This window comes from Lissotriton vulgaris, chromosome 5 (genome assembly GCF_964263255.1).
Source record: "Lissotriton vulgaris chromosome 5, aLisVul1.2, whole genome shotgun sequence".
Classification (NCBI taxonomy): domain Eukaryota; kingdom Metazoa; phylum Chordata; class Amphibia; order Caudata; family Salamandridae; genus Lissotriton; species Lissotriton vulgaris.
Window position 1 is genome coordinate 413,930,456 of NC_141693.1, and position 19,759 is coordinate 413,950,214.

General features: G+C 41.7%; 1 protein-coding gene across 3 annotated transcripts in view; it reads left to right on the forward strand.

Annotated features, from left to right (window-relative positions):
• LOC147710984 (neuropeptide Y receptor type 4-2-like) overlaps positions 1-19,294 on the forward strand; it is a 156,262-nt gene extending 136,968 nt beyond the window's left edge. For all 3 annotated transcript variants that reach the window (XM_086921781.1, XM_086921782.1, XM_086921780.1), the window contains one exon: positions 12,462-19,294. In XM_086921781.1, coding sequence (XP_086777907.1) covers positions 12,549-13,631 — 1,083 coding nt within the window. In that variant the 5' untranslated portion in view covers positions 12,462-12,548 and the 3' untranslated portion in view covers positions 13,632-19,294. The remainder of the gene's footprint in view (positions 1-12,461) is intronic.
• Positions 19,295-19,759: the final 465 nt, after the last annotated feature.

Sequence of the window (19,759 nt, forward strand, 5' to 3'; positions counted from 1 at the left end):
TTTTTAACATGAGTGGGTTATGATCAGATGCCATTCAGTGTATCTGAATTGGCATGCAGGGAATTAGGCTAAATGGGGAAACAGCCTTTACAACGCGGGCATTACCACGCGCTGCCATTACTACGCTGCTTTTACAACGCAAGTCGTTACAACGACTTGCGCTGGAGGGCGCTGTTGGATAGGGAATAGTTAAATTTTCAATTCCAACACCTTTCCTCCTGTTACGTGGGCTGGAGTTGGTATAGGAAATTAAACTATTCCACTATTTAGCGCTTACAGCACAAGTTGTTTTAACAACTTGCGTTGTAAAAACAGCGTTGTAATTTATGTGGAGAAAACCAAAATGGGAAGCCAGATTGTGAAGGTCTACACATATGCTTCATTACTACTACACCTAGGCAGGCCATTATATGCGGAAGGGCAGCCCTGGGATGCTGCATTCGACAAACAAGGTGGTTGTGCTCTTGGATCTTGCTAAGATCAGTAACAACATTAATATTACAATATGAAATTAATGGAACTTCTTCGTTAGGCTATTCCTGCAGCAGTTGTTTAAATATCACTGAATCATCTATATTAGCTACACAGGCTCTACATATTGTAACATACATTGATTCCTTAAAAATAATAGAGATTAAATCCTGGAGTGCACTTAACTCTCTGCGCTTTCCAATTATGACTTATAGCGAGTAAGGTGCATGTAGGTTTTTCGATGTTTGTTGCCCTTTGAAGACCAGTTGGTCAGTTTCCCCTTGTTGTGTCTAGATAGATGCGTGTCCTGAAGACAGAGGACCTCATGTACTAAGGGGCTTATTTACAATCCCCTTGTGCCACTTTTGTATCACTTTTAACATGGGGAAAAGTGATGCAAAAGTGGCGCAAGGGGCTTGTAAATCTGCCCCTAAATGTCTTAGTGCCTCCTTTACTGTGCAAAGTTTTTTTATAACATTGGAACCCATTATCATTCCACGGTAAAATTATTATGCCTCACAGTGTCATGTCTAAATTGTGCCATTGCCAGCAATTGTAATGATTAATTTTAGCAAAAATAGTATACATCTGTTTGTTTTTTTAAATGTAAGCCTACCAAATCCCTCCCTCCCCTTTCCCTCCACTTCTCTTACCGCAAGGACAGAGTGATGTCTCTTGGCCCCACCCAATGCTCATCTCTGAATGATCAGAGATAATCTCTTGCACCATAGTCCCTAAGCACATCATAGATATGTGGTTGTGAGGAGAGAGTATAGTGCTATAAAAAGAAGACTATAAAGAGCAAAGACCCCTTTGCCTTTGAGCTTATTAAGCTCTAACATTAAGCAAAAACAACATGTAACTTAACTTCTGTGAATTAACCATAGGTAAGTCCATTATCACTAATTAATCATTATCTGAAAGGCCACCCTTGAGTCCATAGCTCAAGCAAGCCATGTGCATGTTCTTTGGAGATACACGTATAAGTATCTGAGCCTCAATTTTTTTTTTGCTGAGCTGCTTCTTGGAGATAAATCTGCACACTGGAAATTTGGAATCTTAGTATTATCTGTTGTAATTGCCACCAGTGCTCAAATGTCCAATGACTAAAATCAGAGCATATGAAAAATATGTGGACACCATCCTTAGTAGCTCCCTTGGGTGGCAAGCCTGATACAGAAACTCATGAAAAATTAAGTTACTTATATACATAAGAATTGCCCCGGCGTGTGAATTCCTTTGATTAACCTTAGGTTTGTTAAAGAGGAAGTCAGTCAGTCAATAGCCCTTTCTTGTAAATAGGTAAATGTCTTCACAAACAATCAAACAATAAAGCCACATAGATCATCCTTATCTGCACCATCTTCAATGCCCAATACTTCTAAGTTATTGTGTTGCATCCGGTTTTCCATGTATTCTAATTCCTCCAGAATACCCTGGGATTGCTGCTGATGTGTATCGACTTGCTGTCGTACTGCTGTGTTGATGTGCTGTGACTTGTTTGTATTCTTTTCTACCTCAGTAATACATATACCAATAAGTGTCTTTTGTTTAGATAGCTTGAACACTGCAACCTGAGTTTTTTAGGCTAGCCACATGTAAAACAGCTGTATCTAGTATGTATATGTGCCAATAATAGCATGTATTGTGTGAGAAGCTGCATGGTATATGATGTCCACTAATGTAAGTGGGCACATTGCACCAGTCCGAACAACCCTTATGGGGATTTAAGAGGTCTTAGACAACCTTAGAAATCTTTCTAAGTGATAGCTGTGGAAGCAGCATTCAGACTTAGTTCAGAAGGAGTGTAAAGCAGCTTGTTTTTACCAGAATGCAATCTTATGGTATCGATTAAGTGAAAAGAACCACACCAAGTATTTATAAAAATATGTATTTATTATGAAATACTCGAGTGCATTCAAATATCTCCTACATGGAGACCAACACTATGCACACGATACTTTAGCAAATAACACAGTAAATAGCACAGAATACACAGTGGACCCGAGGGGGGTGGAGGGGGGGGGGGGCAAACCATATACTAAGAAAGTGGTTTAAGAACCACGACTCTGGTCAAGACAAGGTCCAGAGGACATAGAAGTGCTGGGGACCCACAGAAACACCCATGGCACGTAAATAGGGAACCTACGGAGAGCGTGTGCAGTGTGGAAACACGACCGCATGCCCCCTACAAGTCTACGTGTAAGTCGTGGTTGGATTTTTGACGATTAAGTACCCTTCCAAGTGGACCCTAAAGAAACCCCATGTAAGACAGAAGGTAGAACGCCACCCCACCCATGGATACCCTAGTACCCATGTTACCTACACCAGAAAGATGGGTGCATACGTGTAAAGTGGTGTCGGAAACCGCAGTCAAACCCAATGGAGGACTTCAGGAAAGTACCACTGCTGAAGAAGGAGAAAGTGTCCGGTGGACTATGAAGGTGGATTCTAGATGAGAAGTACCTGCAAGCAGAGGTTAGAGAGCTTATGTCACTCAGAAGTGACCAGGAGACTTGGAAGCCGAATGCCCTCCGATGTCGGTGTTGCAGGATGGGTAATGATGAGATTGTCTCTGCAGCTGTGAGGAACAGGCGATGCTGAGGAGTACCAGTAACCATGCAGAAGCTGTCCCACAAAGGATGTTGAATGCTGAGGGGTCGGTGTCCGGCGGGAGCACCAACAAGCCTTGGCAAATGCAACCAATACAGGAAGTGAGAAAGGAGCAACGCAGGGAGCAGCAAGGTCCAGGAGACTCACCACAAGCAGGGGATTCAGGGTAGGCATTGAGCAATCAGGGGTGCCCAAAAGAAACAAGTGTGTCCCTCAAGTGGACCCACAGGCTGGAAGCACTGGAGTCACAAGCGGACCTTAAGCAGCTCACCAAAAGATGAAGGCCATGAGTGTGGCTGAAGATTCTAGTGACAGGAGGTGCTTGAGATTGGGGCTACTTGTAGCATGAAGATCTTCTTGGAAGGAAGCCAACAAGCCTTTGCAGCTACAAGTTGATGCAGAGCACAGGGGTTCGGTTATTGCAACCCCCACAAGGGATAGTGGCCTACAACTTGGTGAGAGGGTAGGGCAAGCCTTGGGAGCTGTGGAAGACAACTACCTGTATTGCAGACCCTTACAGAGTCTGGAGGAGCTCAGAATCAGCAGACCTGTAGATTTAGTTGTGGTGCATGCAAATGCACGGGAGTGACTCCTGCACTCCAAAGGAGATTCCTTCAAGGGTCTTTGATGCATTACAGGCCTTGGAAGGTTCCTGGATGATGCACAGGAACATACGATGCATCAGACTGGAAGGGAGACAAATTCAGGCCCAGCAAGTAAGTCCAGCGAAGTCCACAGTGCCCAGACTATATAAGAAGAAGTGGTGTCTGATCTGAATCTTATCTCATGACGAATATTGGTACATACACCAAGGTAAGCCCTTAAGTACCCTGGGGAAAGAGTTGGGAAGATTCAGGGAACCCTCCCAGGGCAGGGGGAGGTTACTCCCATGTCCTTTTATCCTGTTTCGCACCAGAGTGGAGCCAATGGCTCCGTGGACTAGTTTGAACTGGACTATGCACAGGGACACCAAACATGCCCTTCATACAGACTGAGTGGTGCTGGAAAGCTCACCTACTTCACCCCAATACACTAAATTCATCCTGGGAGGTGATCACACCTCACTGTGACAAGATGCCTATTGTTCTGACTTTCCCTGCTCGAGCTTGGCTCAGCAGCAGGAGGGAAGAATCGTGTCTCAGGTCGGCAGCAGCCATTTTAGGCTGTACTGGTCAAGAAGGCTGGTACCGGGAACACTGAGAGCCTAACAGAGGGCTTTTCCAGTGCTTGGAATCATACCTTCCTCACACAGTTTATGATGTGGTGGTATGATTCCAACATTTTTGATACTAAACATGATTTGATTTGTTGCAGCCAATTTCGAGATGGTCATCGCGTAATTACTCGGTGCCCCTCTATATAGTATACAGCTGCTTCATTGACTACCCGGGATAATGGATTCCGTATGCTACATGGGTGCCCTGCTCAAGCAGGGGCACCCTCTCACTTCGAACAAAGCACCCTGCCTTCAGGATTACAAAGGCCTGCTAGAGGGGTGACTTATAGGTTTTAAGCGCAGTGACCCTAGATATAGGGAATCTATATCTGTAGTAAGTGGTGCGAGCACCAACTTCCACAGGCTGCAATGTCAGGCCTGTAGTTCCAGTTTGCATGCTTCAGCTCATGGGAGACCTCTGGGGTACCTATGCCCTGGTTACATCGGTACCATATACTAAGGACTTATAAGGGTACCCCAGTATCCAATCAGGAGTGTCCCTAAGTACTGAACATAACAATTTAGGGAGATAGCAGATAGACTGGGGTCCTGATTTGCAGGATCCCAGTCGGACTATTCAAATACAACCAAGCACCAGGCAAAAAGTGGGGGTAACCATGGAAGCAGATCCTACTTTCCTACATATTGCTACTAATGAGAGCTCCCTGATTTACGGTTATGGCAAGCACGCAATTTTGGTAGGACAGCTTTAGTATTTGTTTGCCATTGGAAGGTCGGTAACGTTGTTATTTCTGTGGTGAAGGTGAGATGATGGGCCCTGTTATTCCGTTAGAGGGCTTCTCTACTCTTATCACTCATGTCGAGATTGTTAGCAGGTTGGTCCTCATTCTCTTCCGGGAGCATCTCCATGAGTTCTTCCTGTGATGAACAAAAAGGTTATCAGTAGTGACTGTATCTATTTCAGACTCTGCCTCAGACACCACATGAGAGACAACAAACATAGAGCAGAAAGCTTTTGTGGATCAACCTTCTCCATTATCTGGCTGTGGGAAATAACTGGCCTATCATGTTTGAACTCACTTTGGGGGTAAAGATCTCTGGCTGATATTGGTGATTTGTGGATCACTCAGCTCTTTAGTCTAGCGTAGATGTAAGTTAGGTTTAGCTTGGTGTGACCCATTACAAATAGAGACTGCATTGTCAGTGGAGAGTGCAGCATCTACGACTGCAGGCAGGGGGCCTGCTTAGATAATAATATAAATCCATTATCGGTCTGGGAAGTACAAAAAATAGTGGTGATGCTGCAGAAAGCTGGGCAAACTCTTTCTCCTCATACTTACATCATATATATCATGTTTCATTCTATTTCCTCTCTGGGCCCATAACATAAAACTTAACTGCCACTGGTCCTCCAATTAATCTTTTATGTGACCTAACAGGGGCTTGTATAATTAGAGAATGTGAGGCAAATCCTTATGTGGACCTGGAATAAGAAAATACCAAATTCATGCTAACAACTTATAACCATTCATTTAAGATCTTACTAGTGATAAGATTTGCAACAAAAGGTTCACCCCAAAAATGACTCGAATACGATATGTTTACACACATAAACAATTTATCTAAACCTCAATTTGAATGGTCTAGAACATAAATCACATTTATGTTTCAAGTTAATAGAAATAATTTAGTACAGTTAGTCACACAAAATATCATACAGATTCAATAAGATAAACATTTGCTGGTTACCTATGGAAAGAAGAAAGAATACATAGGAAAAGTCAAATTCCAGGATTTAGGTTATACAAACCAAAATATGCAGAGTTGAAGCGCATTGAGTCACAACTAAGAGTACATAAATTCTTCAGCTGAAGAGTTATACCTGCACACTTTACCAGCCGGCAAAGTATAGGTTTGAGTCAGTTCAGAAAGTTCAGTTCAAACGGGTTTGGCATAGGAAAGAAAATGAGCGATCAGACCAACAGCATGCCAGGCAGGGAAATTGAAATGACATCCAGGCCCAACTCCTCCTCCAAGGGGGCAAATATTCTTCCTAAAGTTCCCAGTTTATGCCCACAAAGTATCCTTTCTATTATACAATATGGTTTCCATTTGCTGTCCACAGTGGGCTGCTCATGGTGTGATCAATACCTCACTAAGATATCCGGAAGCATTAAGTAATCCTTTTGCAAATTCATCAATTTCAATAACTTTATATTTCCATCCTTTCCTCTGTAGTAAGAAAATTCAATTTGTTCACTGTCTTTCCGTTCCCAGATGCTCTCTCTGAGTTTGCAATTGTGTTGATACATTTCTGTCAAAAGTGTTGCTTAATCAAGAGAGAGTCTATTGTTTGCATGCATAAGAAAGAAACTTCTTGAAAAGTTCTCACAGCGTCCAAAATGACTTCTTCAGCTGGATTCTGCTTTTTGAATGAGGAAAAGAAGCATTTGAGGTCGACATGAAAACTTGCTGAATCATTATCACGTTATGATTAATATAAAACACACATTAATTTGAATAATTCAGTTTTCTTAGTTAATTCACCCAATTATTATTTTCTTCAGAAGTTACATGTCAGTATTAGGTACTACTAAATATAATGTTTCACACTATTTTATTTTCAAAACAGATTATTATTCGTGTCACTTTTGATATACACGTTTGTACCACACAATACAAAAAAAGCATCTTTATACTCAGCAGTTTAATTGTTTTTAAGTGTTTCATTACGTAAGCATTAGTTTCATTTCTCACATTTAGGGGTCGATTAGGATGTAGGGTGGATCGCCACTGCCCGCAGTGGCGATCCGCCCTACAACACAGCCCGTCCGCCACCCATTTCCCCCTGCCATTTTAGTATGGCCTGGGGGACCCTGGCGGACGGAAAGACCGTCCGCCGGTTTTCCGCCGGTTACACAGGTAACGGGATGGAAAAGGAGCCTGATATGGTGGCGGTGTCTGATTGACACAGCCATCCATATTAGGAAGGCAGCGGGGAGCAGCCTTTTGCCGCCATGGAAAAGCATGCAGATTGTGCTTACTGCGGCCTGTTGCAGGGTATTGGGGGTTGGGGGGTGCACATGGGGGGGGGGTACCTATAGTACCCCCGTACATTGTCATGGACAAGGTGGCAGGCAACGCGCAGTGACAATGCACACCGTGCATTCTCACCACCCGCCACAGTGCTGGGAATGGAGGATGCCACGGTGGCATCCTACTTGCAGGTGCGGGATGGCCGCACCACTGGCGGCTGGTCCCAGCACTGCTAGGGTGGCAGGCAGACTAAAGTCCCCCCGCCATCCTAATCGGCCCCTTAGTATTCATCAGCAGCACATTTTCTAAGTTAACTTTGTTTAGATTCTTAAACGTGTGATTGCATTGCATAAGCAAATTACTTTTTTGCTCTCTCTTTATTTACATCTTTTTACATTTTCACTTTTCAGAACTCTTCTGCATGCTTTTACGATGCATTAGATAATCTCATGTTTTTCGTCCATCTATTTTACACGTTTTTATCAAAAACTTTTGTTCTAAATCTCATTTCATGGTGAGAATTGATAGAGGCAACCGTCTTTAAACTTTCACGCTCCATCAGTGGTAATGGCTAAGTGTGGATCACCTTGAATAGCTCCTGTCTGAGAAGAAGCAGAAGATGCAGCATTGCTAAAATTATGTTCTAAATTACAATAAGTTCTCCAAATATGTGCACCATTTCACTGTGTTTCTGTTGTTACTTGTTTTACCCTGTGTTCCAAGATACCAGGGGCCTTATTTATGAAGGTCTTGCGCCGCCGGTGCGTCGCTTTTAAAATGGGAAAAAGTGACGCACCAGTGGCGCAAGGCCTTCATAAATGAGGGCCCAGGGGCCAGATGTAGGTAAATCCCATTTACCGAATTTGAAATACCGAATTTTACCGATTCGGTATTTCAAAATCGGTAAATGAGATGTAGGTACCAACATCTGGATTTTTTACCGATACCTTGAAATTCGGTATTTACTGATTCGGTAAATACCGAATCGGTATTTGCTATTGAATCCTATGGGCCTTGAAGCCCATAGGATTCAATAGCAAATACCGAATCGGTATTTACCGAATCGCTAAATACCGAATTTGTCAAGGGTGCAGGGGGTGTCACTTTGACACCCTCTAGCACCCCCAAAACGGGCATGTGTGCAATGTGGCACACAGACATGCCCTAAGGGCACGTCTGTCTGTCACATGGCACATGTGTACATGCACAGATGTGCATGTACACAGGAATCAGTATTTTACCATGGATTTGTATTCCATGGTACAATACCGAATCTGAAAGGCATGTGCCAATGGAAAATTGCCTACCCACATTGCATTTTCGGTAATTTTACCGAATCAGTAAATATTACCGAATCGGTAAATTTACCGATTCGGTAATAATAACGATTCGGTAAAATTACGGAATATGTGCCCCTACATCTCCATAGCCCTTTACTGATCGGAAACGGCTGAAAATCGGTATTTTCGGCCGATTCCGATCGGTAAAGGGGTACCTACATCTGCCCCCAGATGCCTTGGTTATTTTGTGCTTGGGAAACATTGGAGATATGCCCATGTTCACAACTGCCCTTGATTTCTGATGGGCTGGGTGGAGATCTTTTTAAAAAGAAGAAAACCAATTCCCTAGCCCCTGGGTAACACCTGTATTTCTGACTGTGCTTTTTCTGTCTTATGCCTCTTTTGCACTAGCAAGAAGTCAGTCAATACCCAGCCCTTGTTGTAAGCATGTGCCTGGGGCTGTGCTGGCTTTGCCAACATTAACGGTGAAGTAGTTTCAGTTGGGCGTGGTCGCAAAGTGGGCTGGTGGTGTCTTGTGCTCTTGTGGCAGGCTTGGACCATTATGTGAAGGAATCCAGTTCAGAGCTGCCCATGAGAAAACAGCAGGGAGGACAGTGGTCTGACACACTCTCCACTGAAGAGGAACCACAGAGAAAGGCAGATATGGGCCATATAGATCAGGATGTGATGCCTCTTTCACACCGTAGTTTCAGAGCACTGACAAGACGGCTAAATCGCTGCTTTGCAGGTAGAAAATTAGCTGGGGGTCGTCAAGGATAGCACACACCTCTTCTCTCAGCAGTAACTCAGCTAGCATTTCACCATCCTCGAGAGCAAAACCCATTATAAAGATGTTTACAACTTTTGGAAAGTCATGTGGGGTTGTTTTAAACTTTCTTTTGCACTGGTTTCTCTACACATTCCTCCCTTCCTAAGATACTGGACACAATCAACAGTTTTAAAAGCCAGCCATGTCTTCTTTTGCCTGTGAGCATAAAGATATCACTGAACCCTTAGCTGGTTGTGTCTTTAAGTCTTTTGGCCCTTCTTCTAAGCCATGTCTCTTCAGTGTTGAGTGTTTAGGGTAGCTCCCATGTACGTACTTCACTACCTTCTCCAACTTTGCAATGTTCTGAGGCATTAGCTGGGAAATAGTGCCACAATCCTTATTTATCCCATCCTGCTGCCTTGGGTAGCTACATCTGACTCTGAACGGTCACAGGTATTTCTCTCTGTCTTTTGAATAGTCCATAGGTTGATCGCAGTCAGTAGCAGATCACCTGTGCAAAGGGTGGGTTAAAGCTTGCCCTAGGTAGTTTCCATCACCTAGCTACAATTGTTGTCTACTTGTGGACCAGGTTATGACCACCACTTTTGGTTACTAGGCGTAGTATGACCAGTAGAAATAATTCTACTATCTAAATAAAAATACCCACTGAAGCATAGAGACATTAGACAGTAATACTCAATTAATAGATACTACCTGAATCAGTGGTGCCTTCCAGGTTTCTTATATGGATCTCTGAGGTAGGAAATCTAGATAGGGTGTCGTAGTCGCCAGACGTAGGCTAATTGGTGAACATAGTGTACACCAAAACATGAGTAATGCCTCAAAATATGGTATCCCTGGTTAAATCTAGAAGTTTATTATAGATGTTGATGATCAAGGGAGCGAGAGACCACCTCCAATATTTTGGGTTGCAGCTCATCCCAGGTTGAATGCATTTAAGGCAGATAGGTTGTTGGGTGGACACCTCCTCAAACAAGAATTTTTCAGAGTTTCTGCTTCAGGATGATGAGCAGAGCACCAAAACGCAGAGGTTTTTCGATGTAATGGGAATGACTTCAGCCTCTTGTGCTTTGGTTGGCTTTGGCTGTCTCTTCTTGGGTGGCCCTCATATGGCCTGTGATGGTCCGCTTTTGTGCCAGACCGAGCTTGGGTTCTTTGTTACGGGGCACTGCACTCCACATAGGCAAGTAGCTTGGAGCTCTGCGCGTGGCACGTAGGGCCAGTGGGTAAACATGAAGATTACTGTAAGAAGCGATTGGACAGATATTGAATTTTATTAGCTGTGTACTTAAATTTTTAAACATTAAGGCAGTTAATGATGCAGCGAAAGAAAATTATTTACATGGTACCAATGTTATTCTGTACGTGCAGGCGGGCTCGCCTCTCTTTTGCTTTTAGAGATTTTATTCCATGCAATCTCTAAACTGATGGGTTCAAACTACACCAAATATCGTATATATACTTTAGGACCTGAAGAAAGTATGAAATGCCATATAAAAGTCTTCCTCTCTGAAATATACAAGTATTCAAGGAAAACTGAATGTTACCGATGTACTTATGTCCAACTAGCAATCGTTACAGACATCTGATTACTTCTCTCCTGTACTAAAACTGAAGCAGCTTCTCTACTTTGAGCTAAATGTTGGGAACAGGTAACTCTAGAAACCCAATGTAGTAACTTAATTGAATTAATAATATATATATATGTTATACAGTAGCAACATCTATAAACAAAAATGTACTTGTCAGATATACATGCTACTTAGTGTCACAAAATAAGCTTGATACAAGAAAACCTATGTGCAGAATCTTTTTCACAACAGTTCACTACATGAAGAATATACATATAGTCCAGTGAAAATTTCAGGGAAAGAATTGAATATATTACACTGATGCTATAGCATGAGTATTTTTAGCTGATATTTCCAGATTGCATAGGTTTCATTGGTGCAATTTTGGGCTGACATTTGAACCAACCAGATGGTGCACAATGTATTTTTTTCATTTATCTTTCATTGTTAATGTAATTTTCCACTAGTTAAGGGTTGCAAATAATGGCACACTGCGGCGGCTCCTCCACTAAGGCAGAGGTGCGTCACCCACTGCTCTGAGAGCAGTTCAAAGAGGAAAAATAAACCAATAATAACGCAATGTTATTATTCTTTTATTTTTCGTACGGGCTCAATTCTAGATGATCGGCAGGGTGATGCTGGGCTGTCCACAGCAGGGTGAGGAGTGGTAGGCACTCCCTTAAGTGTCCATGATGGTTTGGCCGGTTGTCTTGGCCCTGTCAAACAGTCATGCACACTTAGCATGTTCTCAACGTGGCTGTATTGCACAGTCTGGGTGGAGAACATGCTCAGTCCCTGTCTGAGTGCCGAACCACAGTACTTAGACGAATCATGATGTTACTGTCATGCTGGTGACAACAGCATCGTGATTTGCTAGGGGAGTCTGGGAGCCTATGTGCTTCCTGCTTCTGGAGTCAGTCGACCGAAAAAGACAGGGAGGTGGCAGACAGTTTGCTAGTTAGAGATTTTTTATTTACCATCCTTGAAAACCCCCCCACCCCAAGCCCTCTTGTGAAATCCCCCTTACCTCCATGAGGGAAATCCAATGTGCAGGTTGTTCTTTCCCCCTCTTAAACGGATACGAAAGCCGGGTCTCTTCTCCAATGACGCCCAATACCAGTACCACGCATATGCCCTTACCATCTTTATCACGCATATGCCTTTACCACCTCTACTATGCAAAAACCCTTATCATTCATACCTTTACAATGTTATTCATTGTAAAGGCATGTGTGATAAAGGCATATGCGCTGTAAAAGCACGTGTGGTAAAGGCTATGCGTGGCAAAAGCTGCATTGTAATGGCTGTTTCCCTTAAATATCTGACACTGTAAATACTGTGAAAGATGAGAGCATTTAGAGAACATTAACAAGAGTAATTTTAGTAGATGAGTTTTGTGATTTTCATAAGACTATTTTATACATAGATTTTTTAAAGAAATGCCAACACGTTGTTTAGTTTTAAACTTTTGTTGAAATACATTACCACTCTCTAATCTGCATTATATGTATTTTTTCCAACAGGCCTTCATGCAGGAGAACTTGAATAACAACCAAATGTGGTCCTCTCTTTAAAGCCAGATTCCATCCGCAGTCCTTTTCGACTCCAAAATGAACAGCACAACGTTGGCGATATTCTATAAAAACCATGCATTCAACCTCACGTCACCTTTTCAGGACCAGTGTGAAAATACCACCGACATTACTTCATTTTTGAGCACTTCGTACAGCCTGCTTACCATCATAGGGCTTTTAGGAAACCTATGTTTGATTTGTGTCATAGCCCGACAAAAAGAGAAGTCCAATGTGACCAATACTCTCATTGCTAATTTGTCCTTCTCTGATATCATTGTGTGTATCTTCTGCTTGCCGGCGACAGTGGTGTCCATCATCAAGAAGCACTGGCTCTTTGGAGAAGGACTATGCAAGCTAACAAATTTTCTCCAATGTGCCTCAGTGACTGTGTCAACTTTATCCCTAATACTTATTGCCTTGGAACGACATCAATTAATAATAAACCCAACTGGGTGGAAGCCTAACATTACTCAGGCCTATATTGCTATCGCCATTATTTGGATAACAGCAGGACTCCTTTCAGTTCCCTTTATAACCTACTCAATCCTCAACACAGAACTGCACAGGAAGTTTTCGCTTGCTGTTGAGTCCTCCGCTGGGAAAGGGGCTTGCATGGAACATTGGCCATCGGTTCAGCATAGATTAATTTACACAACCTTCATGTTTGTCTTCCAGTATTGTGTACCTCTCTTTTTTATCCTTTTGTGTTACCTCCGCATATATTTGCGTCTGCGAAGAAGGAAAGATTTGTTTGAGAGAAGTGAGTACAACAGTAGGATGTCCCACATTAAGAGAGTCAATGTTATGCTTGCAGCCATGGTTGCTGCATTTGCTCTTTGCTGGCTTCCCTTCTATGTCTTCAATAACATTTACGAGTGGAATCATGAGGCTATTGCAGTGTGCCACCATGATCTGATCTTCTCTCTTTGTCACCTGATGGCAATGATGTCTACGTGCGTCAATCCCATTATCTATGGATTTTTAAACAACAATTTCAAGAAGGAAGTCAAATCGCTCATTCAAAGCTGCAAGTGGAACTCATCGACCTCAATTGAGTGTGAGCATTACCCTTTATCAACGATGCAGAGTGAGGTCTCCAAAGGATCGATGAAGATGTAAAAGGCAGAACTGATCAGCATAAGGACTTTTGAGACCTCATGCATAAAGTTACTTTTACCTATACATTCATCCTTTACCTACATGATGACACATGGATAGAAAAAACAGACGATTTCTTAACAGTTGAAATTCATCAATGCAGAAGGTTTGATGAACGTAGTTAAAAAAGCATACAAATGATTCAGTTCCCATCTGCAAACAATTAACAAAAACAGGTCTGATGGTCAGATGTTCTTTGATGCTGTATTGTGACTCTGGACATGGTGTCATGAACTCAGAAATGTAAATTTCTGCCACTCCTTTTCCTAAAATGTAGGTGTTGTGTAATTTAAAATGTCTGTGATGTTGTGGCTTCTTGATTTGTAAATGGAGTATCCTGTAGACAATCTGAAATTATACTGAAGGATTATTTCATGTCTCGCGTATGTTTTAAAGTGAAAGTAGAAAGTATTGTATCCGTTCTCTCTGTGCCTTGAGCTATGACCAATGTGGGCTGATGGGCTCTTGCCAGTCATAGCTTCTACTGGTGCAACTTTATGGGTCCCTCCCTTATAGGGCCATGCACATGTTGCAACTGACTATTATAAAAATTGTGAAGATGGTAGGCTAGAATTAAGACTTTTGGACAATAAAACAACAATATTGGTTTCTGGGTAAATCTGATACTGAGGAGGGTCTTCCGCCTTATTTTAATCAACCCATTGACGGCGCTTCTCTTTGCAACAATAAGGGTTCGTTGATTTGCATTACAAAACTCCAGAAATAAGCATTTCAACAGCGAACATATTATCATGGATGAGAGCATGAAAATGATCTAAGAAAACCAGGAACAGTTTGCTCCTTTGCAATTTATATGTTCAACCTTTACATAAGAAACATAACAAACCGAAAGTCTCTAGGGGTTAATGGAATATGTTTTATTATTAACTGACTCAGTGCTAATCTTCTTATAGACTTGGGAAGGATATAAGGTTGAGACAGGACTTCTAAATGCAGAACAGAAACCTGCAAATTTGCAAACATATCTTTTTCATCCGAGTTATCATGCATGTGTAACTCTTCGATGTGCAAGCATACATCTTTATAAGTATACACTGCTATATTTAGAAAATTGTACATGACTAAGGGCCAGATGTAGGTAAATTAGATTTACCGATTTTTAATTACCGATTCGGTAATTAAAAATCGGTAAATCTAAGGGGTGGATATGTAGGTATTCCCAGATGTGGAAATACCGTAACATTCGGTATTTACCGATTCTGTAAATACAGAATCGGTAATTCCCATTGATTCCTATGGGCTTTGAAATACTGAATTTTTCAAGGGTGCAGGGGGTGTCACTTTGACCCTCTGGCACCCCACCAGTAGGCATGTGCGCCATGTGGCACACAGACATGCCACATAGGTATTTTACCACACAATAGGATTGTGTGGTAAAATACCGATTTTGTAGGGCCTTTGGGACTCAGAAGAGTCCCACCTACATCTGAGATTTACCGAATCGGTAAAAATACCGATTCGGTATTTTACAGAATCGGTAAATTTACTGATTCAGTAAATTTACCGATTCTGTAAAATTGTGCCCCTACATGCCAATTCTTGAATACCTGTCGGTAACGGCCGAAAATACTGAGAAGTTTTCAAAAAAAGCATTACGTCTGCTATCAGAGGAGGCACCAGCAGTGCTTAATACGTAATAGACAATATGACATCATTAGCATTGTAATCTGGATTTTTCTTGTGGGGGGTACCTAGCCATTCTTGTAGCTAGAAACAATTGCCAACCCTACTCATTTGAGGTGATGTCCTGAATAAGGGCCCGATTTACAGTTTGGTGGGTGGGTTACTCCATCACAAACGTGATGGATCTCCCATCTGACATATTACAAGTGCCATTGGATATAATGCACTTGTAATATAGCATACGGGATAACCGTAACATTTGTGATGGAGGAACCCATCTGCTGAGCTCTAAATCAGGCCCTAAGTCACTCTGGACTTTCCCAAGAATACTTTTTTCCTTTCCTTACAGCCGATAATTGCAATCTGCCTTCCCCAGATGTGCTGCATCTCCCCACTAATCACAGCTTACCCACATCAATAAGTTGTCTCTGTCATTAGACTCAAATTGATCACTGTCACAATGGCATCCTAACTGCCTCCAGGCTTTCCCCAGACCCAACCTATGTTACGATTTGCTATTCAATGCTATGCTGTGCTATTTCATGCTATGCTATGCTGTTATGCTATTTTATGCCATGTTATGTTACATTAATGGGATGTTAAACTGTTGCAAATACCCAGAGGGGAGTCCTGGTGCTGAAGGGGATAGGAATATTAACATCCAACTAGAGGAACTAAGATGTGTTTGGAAGAGTCCGATTTGCCGCTTTTTACAAAACTGTATGATGTCAATGGTGGCTTTAATTTCAATTGGTAGAGTGTTCAGGAATTTGGAAGCGAGATAGATGGAGGATGGCCCCTCAAATGAGATTTGTTGATGGAGTGGTCCACCACAAGCTTTGAGGCAGAGGACTATAGGTTCCAAGAGGACTGTAGAATCAGAATTTGTTGCTAAGATAGACAGAGTTTGAATTCTGAATGACTCTTATCACAAAAACATAGAGCTTTGAATGGTGAATGTTTTTAGGCAGCAAGCTAATGCAAATCCTTTAGATTGGTAGATATAGAATCTGTGGATGGTAGGTTTAGAATCAGATGATTTGCTATGTTCTGAATAATTTGAAGTTAACGGGTGAGGTATTATGACAGGCCCAGATACATCGCGCTCCCATAGTCAACGCGCAATGTTTTTTTGTTTTTGGAGTTTATATTGCACGACCTAGACCCGAAGGTATCGGAGCGTTTTACATGAGCACCAGTTGCATTACAGACGGACACATTCATTTTTGTTAGGCACGGGGGAGAGTAAATGTTTTGCCCAGAATCATAGGATGTTAAGAGTCCCTGGTGAGACTCAAGCCCGATTCTCCTGCTACGGGGTCGACCGTTTTAGCCATTAGGCCTGAACTATGGTCCTGCTAGCACAGATGGGCAGGAGTGGAATAATTTTCATGAGCAAGTGAAGAAGTGAAACGCAGATACCAAGTACGTGATTGATCCACTAAGAACAGAGAGGTTACTTGTCTGATGAAACCAAGGCTTCTGGCTGAATTCACTGTAGAGGGTAATGGACTGAGTTTGTTAGGTCACAAAGCTGGTCACCAAGTAACTTTCGGTTGTCCAAAAAACAGAACCTCGATCTTGTCTTTGTTCACTTGAGGCAAATTACATGGATCCATGAGGTAACAACACTCATGCAGGAGCAAAAGTTACATTGAAAAGGGTTCCCCTATTGTATGGCAATGACACTCATGTACGAGCAAAGGTTAAAACGAAACTGGTTCTACTATTTTGCTCATCACAATATCATTGTATGTGACCCCACACATCCCCTTTTCCCCAATTAATAGCAACACAATTACTGCATTGACATCTTGACTTCCTCCAGACATCTCATAGGCTCAACCCAGGGCTCAACCAGTGCCACTTCATTTAAAACAGTGACATCACATCTTCCTCCTGCTTTGCCACAGACCCATCAATAGGTGTGGCAATCACAATGTCTTCCTGGGTGCTGCTAATCCTGAGAGTTTCAGCTAGAATGTTCCTATTGGAGGAGATCCAAGAATGATTTGCATGTGACTGGAGTGGCATAGTGTGTAAAAAATGATAGATTGGAATGTGGCCCGACTGACTGCCATTGGCTGAGATTAAATCAGGCAGTCCATCCGTCCCTGAAATAAATCACTATCTGATTATAACAATAACATCTACTTGGCCTCTAAATGGGCCCTATTGCCAACCAATTACACAGTAAAATCTTGTTGAACATCATGGAAGTCATGTTAGCTCCCAATGAATTACAGAGTGGTTTTCCAAATGAAATAGTGTCTCTAGGTATGCACTGAATCTCACCAAACCACACTGTTTCCATCAGAACCCCATCTTATTTATCTCCAGGCATGCTACGCTTTGCAGTCATCGAGATTGTGCCTCGTGTAATGTAATGCTACTATGTCTGTCTCTAGATGAGTGAAAGATAGGCATAAAGTCAATGAGTGGTAGGAGAAGTAGCTGTTTTGTGGATTGTTAATGCATTGTGATGAAGTGTTCTTTAAAGAGGTACGTCTTCAACCCTTTCGTAAATTGGAACAGACATAGGGCGATCCTAATAGATAGAGAGTTGAGATCCTCACACAGAGAGTGAGTCAGTCTCTATATATGAATATTATATTGCCTCATTCCATTTCACTGTCAATGGTGGACATTCCAAACCGTGTCCAAAGAGACTGGCTTCTGTACTGAACAAAAATGTTTCATTTTAACTGAAAAAACCTTGATGAGACTTTCAGACTGTGTCACCTACTGAACCATTACTCAGGATCTTATGGTTCCAATATTTCCATATGCTGCTTTGCAGCCATCATAAGAAGATGGGTCTAATCTTCTCCAATTGTTGTAGGTCTTGTAGTTCTACTGTGATAAGAAAATACTCTATAGAAACCCATTTAAATCCAAAGTTAAGGTATTTGTCAGGAAAGTAAGATCATGAACCATTTGTGGAGGGAGGGGGACTTTGAATGACAAGGTCCACCACTTTAATTATTGGAACATACAGTTAATTCTTTCATGTTGATCAACTAAGCATTGCTGAAAGCATTTATAGTTTAGCACCAAAATTCAAGGGGGTCTTACCGGGCAACATTTCGGCACTTTGATCAGGCATCAAAGCAGGTTCATCAAAGCAAGACGATTCATTGCTCATGCTGTCTTGAGTAGAACCGTGGACACTTAGATGCTGTAATCCTAAATGTTTGAAAAGACAGCTTTTTAGAGAATGCAAGGTGTAGCACAAGCAATCATTCTATTGATAACAGAGGTGGGCCTCGACTCTCTTTACTACTTGGTGGATGTGAAGCCTATGGTCTTCTTTGTTCATCTCTCAGTTGACCCATGAAATGTATTGTACAGAGAAGCACTCACTGGTAAGCTTTTAAATACGCACTATTTACATTCAAAGCAAGATATCTTTATATATGCTTGATAGGCTCGCCATTCAGCATTCTTTGCTTCTGATGTACTGTGAGTAAAAAATTTCATGGGGTTTTTAGGAACCCTTGAAGACAATTGTACTTGTTGTTCTAGTTTTTTGCCCAGTTAATCTATTAATGTCCCCTCAAATGTACATGAGAAAGATGTGAATACATTCTAGGTTAAAGGGGGGGGTGGAAGTCAATGAAGTCAGTGTCCTTCTCATCTATACAAAGACAATATCATGACATGAGCTGTAATTGGGTATGAAAATGGTGAATTCAATGCTGATCACCTTTAGCTAACCCTGCAGAAGACTTAGTTATAGCATCTGTACCGTGGTGCTTATTGTTATGGATTTTCCATTGGGTCTCATTAAAGAGTATGTTAAATGTTTTAATATATAAGCCCAAACTGTATAGATGTACATTTCATACATTCAATGGTTTCCTATTATTGTGCTGCGGTCAACGTTTTTTACGCAAATCTTACCTAAAATGTGTTGTGTATTTCTTATGTTTTGATAACTGTGTATTATTGAGTTCTGACCAATCAATAAAAAATATTTAAACATTATTCAGTACCTCCCTCTGCTTTGCAAACAAGTGCTGTTAAAAATAAGAGTTATGCGCTAATAATTATTCTTTGCTACTGTCTTAAAATGTATGATATATTACAAGAAAAGGTGGACTAAAAAGAGTGAAGATTGAACATTGTCAACTCGAAGGCATTCCTGGCATATAGATTAAATCCTTGCTGGTTGTGCCCCAACTGACCAGCTGCAGCAACAAGGTCTGGAATCTTGAATGAACATAAGGACGGTAACAGTAGGGAATGAGATAGACAACTTAGACATTCATTCTTACTCTACTTAACACCAAAAAAAACACAAACTGCCCACCACCAATTACACTCAAGAGAATTATGCACAAGGACATACAAAGCACAAAAAGCAATAATGGTGCAACAGGAAGAAAAGGTCAAATCTATGCCCATTAAGCCTATACAAATAACATCTTTATTTGACTCTTCTG